Here is a 9,774-nt window from a genome sequence, read left to right as displayed (position 1 = left end):
ACCAAGTTCAGGAGGAGGAAACAAGCCTAGAAGCTATTCAAGTGGAATATGTCAACCCTTGAATCTCTTGTTTATTTGTGGAAACAAAAAAGCAATACCACTCCACTTCTATAAGAATCTCAAAACAATAAACTAAGGAAGAGTTTGCAGTGGTTTCAAAAGTATTAAGCAACCAAACTTCATCTCTATTGGAATTTCACAGCTATAAAGCTAGGAAGCCTTTGCAATGATTTCAAAAGTACTACTAAAAGGCAAAAAAGATACTTCCAAGTTGCATTCTCTTGTTTAATTGCATGTGACATTTATTTAGAAAACCCTTTCTGATAATTTGTGAGAGGCAAGTAAATCAAACCAATCTCTGCCAGGTGCAAACAGACAACTAAACACAATTTTCTACAAACTCTATTCTTTCCTCATACAGTCATGCAAAAACAAACAAAGAGAAAACTAAATGCTGGTTTTTGTGAGGTTGAACCAGCACAACCTTAGTACTGAAGAGTGAAGAGAACTAAAAGTTATTCATGGGCATATGAGAAGACTTCAACCTGCCTACAGTGGGCCAGCAAATTTCTACTGTTCCAAGTGCATGGGTTGGCAGGGTTATAAGAGATTTCAGTAATATCACTGGAAGCTCCAAAGACATTTAAGATCCTTCAGCTTACATATCTTGTTCACTTGAATCTTCTCCTTCTTGGAATAGATAAAGAAATATGAATATGAACCCCAAAAAACAATAATGAATATCAAGCTACCTTAAAGTAATCAGTGCACATATGATCTATCAACCAATCTTGGCCAAAATTTGGTAGAACTAAGCCCTTTATTTCTGTTCTATAAAAGACTTGACAGTTCCCATCCATCGAATAAACTCAGTTTTATCTTTGTTCTTCATATATTCATGCACAAAAATGGCAAGATCATCATCTATACCCCTTGTTTCCAAGAATTCATAGAGTGATTCCTGCAGCTCATCATCCAAATCCCTGAAAAGAACCAACATGCACCAAAAGAATTAACACCAACCTATATCAAACCAAAAAGTACCATAATACTCCATTTTGTGGCTGAAAACTGAGGGAAAAAAAACATCAGATTTAATGTTTTCTATTGGTTTAGTTTCTAAAAGGTAACAAACACAACAAAGATAAGTAGTCGCATGGGATGAATAATAGAGTAGAATCTTTTTGTTGTATTTAGGTAATTTGAAGTTTTCTTTTTCTTTTTCTTTTTCTTTTTCCATCAATTTCTTGGCAAACAAATAGAGTATTTTAAAAATAATAATAATAATAAAAATCATACTTGAATTTAGGACTCATGTAGAGCTGATTAGGCCTCCCATCTTTCCCGTGCACAAGAACATTCACAATCTCTACACTCTGCGGCCATGCTGAGCACACAAACTCCAAGACATCACTGCCTTCCCCTTTAGAAATATTGACAATCAAAGTAATATGAAGCTCCACCTCTTGTCCAATGCGAATACCATCAGGGGATTTCTCAACAGGAATAGACCCATCAAACATGGTGACTTCAATTTTAATTTCTTCCTTCTCTCCAAATTTTTTCTTCAATCTAATCCACTGCTCTCCTGGTCGTTCCTCAACAACAAATGAATCGTATTCCACAACAGGCTTTGAGAAAACAATAGAATTTAAAATCAGAGGCCAGAAAATATTAACATTCATTTATTTGTTTCAATGGAAAATGCTGTCAAAATCAATAAGTTTACTGAGTATATATATTGCAAAGAGATTTTCCCAAAGCTTACTGAAGGATAAGATAACTTTCCTTAGCCCTGGGTTAGGTTTCTGAGAAATTGATTGAAAGCAAGGAAAAGCCCCATTTTCACATTTTATGTAGTCTGGTTTCCTTAAATGAAGTTTCACCTATAGCCAGATTTCTTTCTACAAGTACCCAGAAAGCAAATGAAACACAGGCTACACCTTGATAAATGAATAGAAAGAATGGATTAATATGCCCTGTTTGGTTGCAGAGAAACCAGAGGAAAACGAACCTCGTGTTTTATTTTGTTTTAGATTTCAAATAATAAAATTTCTGGCTCTAATTAGGCCCATAAGTTGGTTTCCTATGATTTTTCAACTTTATTCCTACAAAATAATAATTATTTTGCCGAGTCTTCTAGGCAAGCCAAGAGAGGGCGGAGGAAAGAGAAAAGTAGAAAGAACCTCTTTAGGAGTAAAATGCTCGAGCTCGTATTCGATTTCGCTGCGTAGAAGTCTGAGGATGTTGCCTTCGAAGGCCGATTTGCGCATTTCGGAGATGTAGCTTCGTGTAGTAAAGATGGAAATGGGGCTTTGAAGATGGAGAGGGTTAGGGTTTTTCTGAGTTACGGATTTGGAAGAAGAAATCAGTGCTCTTCGCAAGGGTCGAATTATTCGGGCCATGGCCATTGCCCAGTATTGTATAGGAGGGTTTTAGGAGGGTTTTAGAATCTCCCGTTTGTATCAAGCGTGGAACATTTCAATACTGAAATGTGAAATTCTCCCCGTCTTCCTCCCCTCCCTCCCCTATTTTTTTTTTCCCTTCTTTTTTTATAAGATAAAATTAAGGTCTTGTTTGCAATAAATTTGCCTTTAGCTTTTAGGCTGAATTTAAAGTTGGAATAATTTTCGTATAATATAAAAAAAAAAAAAAAAAAAGAATATTTTAAAATTTAAATATATTTAAATTGTTTAATTTTTTATAATAGAGATAAATAATTAAAATGAGTTTTAAAAAATTTGTATAAAAATGATTTATTAAATTTAAATCTTTTTTTTTTCCTTTCCTTCTATATTTTTTATTTTTATTTTATTTCTTTCAAATTTTTCCTCAAATTTTCAGAACCTGTAAAAGTTTTCATTTATAACATTTTTGAGGATTTTTAAGTCTCATAAATCATCTTCTTAATATTAAAAGTAAATTAACTTGTTTAAAAATATTAAAATTTAATTAAATAATATTTTATCCCCAATAAATATTTAATATTCATTTTTAACCCATTTTATTTTTATTTTATTTTTTATTGTATTTTTTATTACTTTCCTTTTTTCCTTTCCTGCTTTCTCTCCTATTTTTCTCTTCTTCATGGGCAACCCTCACTCCTCCTCGCTCCCCCATTTTCTTCTCCTTCCCTTTTCTTTCTTTTCTTTTTCTCTCTTCTCTCTCTCCTTTCCCCCTTCCTTCCCTCATAGGCACGCCGCCTCCACCTTCACAGGTTGTACCACTCCTCTTTCCTCGCCACACCTCCATATCTCGTCCCTTTCCAGCCACCGCTTATTACTAGTCGTGTCACCGCACCACTCTTCGCAGCAGTTCCCTTCACTCTTTCATCTTAGCGTTCAAACAAGGTAAAATTCTTTTCGATTTTCAGATGTTAATTTTGAGGATTTGGATTTTGCTTGTGGGCTTTGCATTTTGCATTTGGCTGATTCTGAGGTTCGAGCCTACATTTTGATTCAAGCAGAAGTGCTTGGGCCTAGTTGTATTTGTTTGATTAGAGTTTCATTTGGACCTCGTTGATTTGGGTTATTGCTTGATATTGGGCCTTATGTATTGCTACTTTGGGCTTGCTATTTGCTTTAGTTTTGTTACGGGATTGACAGGAGGGCAGCTCTGGGGAAGAGAAAAACGGCTCTACAACCTTCTTTCTCAATTCATGATAGTGGTGGTTGGTTTTCAGAGATTGCATTTGTTAAGTTATTGAATTGTTGGTATTTTTATTTTATTATTAATTTATTTATTGCTTTTATACGTCCTGCACAGCCTGGAATTAAAAAAAAAAAAAAATTGTAATTCCTTTCTTTTATGCCTTAATAATGCGAATATTTCTTTTAATAAATCCATAAGCTTTTTTTTTTTTTTAGAAAAAAAAAAAAAGAAAAAGAAAAATAAATAAACAGTGAAACATTCCTTTCAGAAAAATAAAAACTGTTTCAAAAAATAAAAATTGGAAATACTTTTTATTATAAAATTGTAAAACCTTTTTTTTAATAAAACTACAAGATTTTTTGTTTTTTTTTTTTTTTTTTTGAAGTAAAATGGGAAAATAATTTCTTTAAATGAAGTAGAATTTTTTTTTTTGGCAAACCGAAATATTTTATTCACTTATTCTATCTTTATGTGCTTTTTTAAAAAAATAAAAAATAAATTACAAAGTCTTTTTATTATTTTTTATAAAAACGCCTATTCTTTTTAATAAAATTGAAGCTGATGAAATTACTTTCATAATTTTTTAATAAAAGTGAAATAATCATTTTGAATAACAAGAAATTTTAAACTTTTTTTATATACATAGTAACAAAAATCAATTTTTATTTGTTGAAACTCTTTAAATAGAAAAACAAATATTCTCATCACACGTAATTTTATCCAATCCCAACTATGTTAAGAAGTCTACAAAACCATATCATATAACTTTGACCACTATGATGACCTAAATCCAAAGGTTATTCTATCATAGTCGTTTCACATGTGAAGCCCAAAGGCTTGACATGAGAGTGACCCCACAAGTTGAATTAATTAGCAACATGCTAATTTCAAAACCTATTTGAAGTAGTAAATAAGTTTTCGAAAAAGTTTTAACTAAAAATTTGTCTTCCATACAAAAATCAATAAATCAAAATTATGAAAATTCTTCCAAAAGTAGTAAATATAAATCACTAAAATCCAAATAAACTATTCTCGAAACTAAACAAATAAAGGAATTTCTCGATCCCTTCCTACCATGTCACTCCTTCATAGAAGCTCGAAAGCCTGAGAAGAGGTAGATATCAAATACAATTATTTTTCAAAAATGAAATAGGGAATGTTTGTAATATGACTACAATCATACAAAACAAACTTGTATTACATGTGCTATTTTCATAAAAGCATCAAATCTAATTTCATTATAAACATACATATTTATTCAAAACAAAAATTTGGTTGTTAACAAAAATGCCCTCTATAGTGGGACTTATAAAAGTAGCTAGCCTCATATGTTCCTTATATGTTGGTGGGTGAAATTAGAACGAATCTAATGATATACCATAGGTTAGTAACTATCCTATTGACTCGGTTTTCATATCATCATCATCCCCATCAAGGGTAACAAAGGTTAATATCTTTTCCCTTATTAACTAAAGTCAGATAATCAAAATACACATGTAAGGTAAAAATATAGTCAAAACAAAATAATTTCCAATTTTAGTACTCCAAACTTATCTAAAACATTTTTTAGAATTTACAAGAGTATACTTGACCATTTATAATAAATAAATAAATAATATATTTTTATAAAATCCCCTTACCTAAGTTAGATAAACTCAAAGGAACAAAGTTGTAGAAAATTCTTGTGAATCACTTGAGAGATTTAAAAGAATCCTTTATATTAAAGTTTCGATAAATATTATTTTAAGTGTGTATTGATTTATTTTTTTAACCCTATTCCAAAATTAGATAAATTAATTCATCTAGGAAATACCAATTTCTATTACTTAGGTTGACTTAACTTGTTTTCCTAAACAATTACTCAAATTTCTTAAATTTTAGCTTAATGTTTTTCTAGCATCCATCCATCCAAATTATTTATTGAACCTTTCATTAAAATTTATTCTTCCATACCTAAAAACCACACAAAAAACACTTCTACCTACAATGCTTAAAAAATATGCCTATCATTCCCAAACAATATCTTATTATTTTTCAATCCCAAAAACACTTATGAAAATTGTCATAACCACATTGTACTATTCTCAAAGTTTCCTACAATACTCTTAAAATCTCCGTATGTAAATATCTATAATCTTCATAATTCCCATAATAACAAATCATCATAGTGTGGGGTTTGACCATAGTCTCCACTAATATTATTGTTTTGTACTCTCTAAAAATAAAAAGTATAGATCGACAAGGTATTTGCCCCAAATTCAAATTTCATCCTAGGTTAAATTTCTTCTTCTTAAATCCTTATCAAAATAACTTTCGATATAAGATTTCTGAATCCTAGATTCATTTGAACACCAATTTATTTGTTTACATACTTTTCTATTATTTCTTTCTTTTTCTTTGTGAAACCAATATAACAATTATATTCTAAAGAGAAGGAATATATTTTGAAAAAACTCTTACCTTCTTTTGACTTTGGATCTAAAATCTTAACTTCTCTTTGACCTTTGTTCTCTATAATATCTAAAATTGTATTTAGAACTTGTTTTAAGGATTTTATATTATTAATGTTAATAATAATTTTTTTTTCTAACCTACAACCCAAATTTTAAGCCCATAGGGATTTAAACCCATAGGACCGTTGGGTATTATGTCAAAATATTTATTTAATTTTTGTAAATTTTGATTGATTTGTGATCTTTTTAAATGCTTGATACGTTTTAAAATATGGTAATTTTTTAGTTTAATTGCATTATATGTATAAAGGTTTCAGAATTCACGTAGGAAAACAAAAATTTTAAATTTTAAAAATTATAATCTTATATCATAAATCATAAAAATAATTTATGTATGATAGTAATTTAAAAAATGTAATAATAAGTTAAATTTATCACTATTTTTTATACTACCAAAACATATTTCTTTTTATTTTTATCTTTTGTTTTCATTTTCATTTTGATAATTTATATTTATTTAAAATATAAAGAATTTTTTAACATTACAATGTAAAACATAATTCTATGAAATAGAAATATAATTGTAATTTAATTATAGGGATTCAATATGTTGATGTTTGTCATAACTTACCTAATAGTAATGTCGCACTTATGTACTTTGGATTTTTTTAATATTTAAATATCAAATATTAAAAAAATAATCAAAGGTCATTGGAGTTTTATTTTGTTTTAGCTTTTTAACAAAACATGTAATTATTTTAGTTGATTGAAATAATTATTTTCCAAAATTTTAAACAAGTAAAAATTAGAATATATACAAAACGAAAAAGGAAACTAATTTTTTGAACATTGTGAAATGATATTGAGTGAATATAATAAGTGGCATAACTATAATTAGGATGAATGACATTATTATAAATATTTCAATAAATGAGTGTAAAAATGTGTTACAACAAAAACTCATTCGCTATTTTATCCTTGACCATGGATACTTTACTAGAATAAGGGAAACCTAAAATAGCAAAAGAGCTAATGGAAACATTGGCATTTGACTCATCAACCTACTAAAAAGGGGTTTTCACTTTTGACTCATTTACATGTTAAATGGAGATGAATTAGGTTACGTTTAAATTCAACCCCAAACTATTTTAGGATAGATCAAATTGAACTAAGAGTGTGTTTGGCAATGATTCTGAGAAGTGCTTCTAGTCTTTCTAATACTTGAAAAATAAAAATTTTCAAGTATTAAAAAGACTAGAAACACTTTCCATGAAATCAACTGGTTTCACGCTGTGCTTTGCTAGTTAGAGTTCGGAAAGCAAACTGAGCTGCTTGAGTTGAGTGCACTAGGGACCGCAAGCCAATGCTTTCTGCGACTTTCTATATTATCCAATCCAACAAAATCAACAAAGACGTTGTGTGCGCTTAGCGCCCCTTTGGTTGGAGCGCTTTAGTTACGTGTTCTTCCTTCGCTGATTGAGTGCGCCGCCTAGAGCTGTTCTAGTTGAACTGCTTTCACCGCTAAGGCTAGTCCACTATTGAATGATTATGAGAAATTATTATCAAACACGTTCTAAGTGCGTTTGGTAATAATTTTAGGAAGTGTTTCTAACCTTTCTAGTACTTGAAAAAATTTATCTTTTAAATATTAAAAATGTTATAAGCACTTCCTATAATCACTGTCAAATATGCTCTAAGAGTTTGTTTGGTAGTGATTTTAGGAATTACTTTTAACCTTTTTAACACTTAAAAATTATATTTTTAGCACTTAAAAATTATTTTTTAAGTGTTAGGCATGCTATAAACACTTCCTGGAATCACTGTCAAATGCGCTCTAAAAGTGTATTCGGTAGTGATTTTAAAAAAAGTTTTTAATATTTTTAATACTTGAAAGGCAAATATTTTCAAGTGTTATAAATGTAATAAACATTTCTTAGAATCACCGTCAAACATACTCTAAATGGGCTACCCTCTCATAAGTTTGATAACCTCTTATAAGGTGCAAGCCCATATAAGCGCACTTGAAATTTGAGATGTGGGATAGGTTAGGTTAGAGAAGGTCAAAGAACTGCCAAAAATGTTCTTATGATATATAGGAATGAAAATAATATAAATTAAGATAACGTGAGAATTTTATAAAATTAGAAAATAATAAGGGAAATTTGTGCTTTGGGCTTCCCATTCCAACATAATAGCATTTTCGAAACCCAACAATGGGAAATATGAGAATCAACTTTTAATATAAAAAGTATTATCATTTTTGTGCACTCTGAGTCGGCTCCATCTTTTGTGACCAAATTGTCCCTCCGTTTCTCCAGCTCAGCATCCTCAACGACATCCCAACCTTCATGTCACCCTCTCTCATTTGGAAGTTTTCTCTCATCTTTCTTCACTCCCGAAAACTCAAAATTTCTCTCATTTAAGTTCAAAAACTCAAATCCAAAACTCCAATGCTGTGTCAAAACGCGTCTTTTGGCTCATCTAGGAGCCATGGGAGTCCAAGATAATCCAGGAAAAACGAAATGGAGTTTGAGTGGAGAGAGTAAGTACCCAAAAATCGAAACCCTAACCTCCAAATGCATCCTAGACTCGCAAATCCGTGTCCAAGATAGCTCTATCAACAAGAAATAACACTAAACATCTCTCCTAAACCATTAAATCGATGAAGCCCTTGAAGAACCAGAGGAAACAGTGCAAAAAATGAAGCACGAGAGACTCTTAAAGTATTGGGTCCCAACGAACCCGTGACTGTACCTTAGGTACTACCTTAATAGCCCTTAGGTACGACCTTAATCTACCTTAGGTACTACCTTAACTGGCCTTAGGTACTACTTTAGTTAAACTTGGGTATTATCTGTGTGAAGCCTAAGAACTTCATTTGTGGATATTACTTACTTCATTTGTGACCTTTAGAGCATGTCATTTTGTGATTAATTAGTATGGTCAGTTGGTTCAACTTTGGTATTTTGGTGACTGTACCTTAGGTACTACCTTAATAGCCTTAAGGTACTACCTTAATCTACCTTAGGTTTACCTTAACCGACCTTAGGTACTACCATAGATAAGCTCATTCAACTGTTTAAGAGTAGGTTGGTGTCCTTTTTAGTTTTTGACATAAAATCGGTCCACCGGTTACCCCTTCTCGATCGAGGTTTAGTCGAGAATGAAGTAAGTTATCCACAAATGAAGTTTTGAGGCTTCAAATGGGTAGTACCCAAGTTTTACTTAGTTAGTACCTAAGATTGGTTAAGGTAGTACCTAAGGTAGATCAAGGTAGTACTTTAGGGCTATTAAGGTAGTACCTAAGGTACAATCACCAAAATACCAAAGGTGAACCAATTGATCGCACTAATTAATCACATAATGGCATGCTCTAAAGGTCATAAATGAAGTAAATAATATCCACAAATGAAGTAAATAATATCCACAAATGAAGTTCCAAGGCTTCAGATAGGTAGTGCCCAAGTTTTACTTAGGTAGTACCTAAGGTCGATTAAGGTAAATTAAGGTAGTACCTTAGGGCTATTAAGGTAGTATCTAAGTTACATTCACCAAAATACCAAAGTTGAACCAACTGACCACACTAATTAACCACAAAATGGCATGCTCTAAATGTCACAAATGAAGTAAGTAATATCCACAAATGAAGTTCTAAGGCTTCACACAGATA

The 9,774-nt window shown here is 31.0% G+C and overlaps 1 protein-coding gene and 1 long non-coding RNA gene across 2 annotated transcripts; one reads left to right on the top strand and one right to left on the bottom strand.

Moving 5' to 3' along the window:
• Positions 1 to 394: 394 nt before the first annotated feature.
• Positions 395 to 2,519, bottom strand: LOC117921608 (uncharacterized protein At2g39795, mitochondrial-like). The gene is made up of 3 exons (XM_034839549.1): positions 2,187 to 2,519; positions 1,300 to 1,631; positions 395 to 983 (listed from the first exon to the last, which is right to left on the bottom strand). Exons 1-3 carry the CDS (start codon positions 2,409 to 2,411, stop codon positions 821 to 823), a joined length of 720 nt encoding a protein of 239 aa, XP_034695440.1. The 5' UTR covers positions 2,412 to 2,519; the 3' UTR covers positions 395 to 820.
• Positions 2,520 to 3,178: 659 nt separating this feature from the next.
• Positions 3,179 to 3,753, top strand: LOC117921490. The gene is made up of 2 exons (XR_004652360.1): positions 3,179 to 3,350; positions 3,606 to 3,753. It is a non-coding gene; the product is annotated as an uncharacterized LOC117921490 (long non-coding RNA).
• Positions 3,754 to 9,774: the final 6,021 nt, after the last annotated feature.

This window comes from Vitis riparia, chromosome 9, assembly GCF_004353265.1.
Source record: "Vitis riparia cultivar Riparia Gloire de Montpellier isolate 1030 chromosome 9, EGFV_Vit.rip_1.0, whole genome shotgun sequence".
Lineage (NCBI taxonomy): Eukaryota > Viridiplantae > Streptophyta > Magnoliopsida > Vitales > Vitaceae > Vitis > Vitis riparia.
The sequence above is the reverse complement of the archived record's forward strand: the minus strand, read 5'-3'. Positions and strand labels throughout refer to the sequence as shown.

What these genes read in the sequence shown, in the direction of transcription:
- LOC117921608 (XM_034839549.1), bottom strand. Translation starts at nt 2,411, where the DNA reads ATGGCCATGGCCCGAATAATTCGACCCTTGCGAAGAGCACTGATTTCT. An exon ending in AGCATTTTACTCCTAAAGAG is followed by an intron (nt 1,632 to 2,186) that starts GTTCTTTCTACT and finishes GTTTTCTCAAAG; the next exon opens with CCTGTTGTGGAATACGATTC. An exon ending in TACATGAGTCCTAAATTCAA is followed by an intron (nt 984 to 1,299) that starts GTATGATTTTTA and finishes GGTTCTTTTCAG; the next exon opens with GGATTTGGATGATGAGCTGC.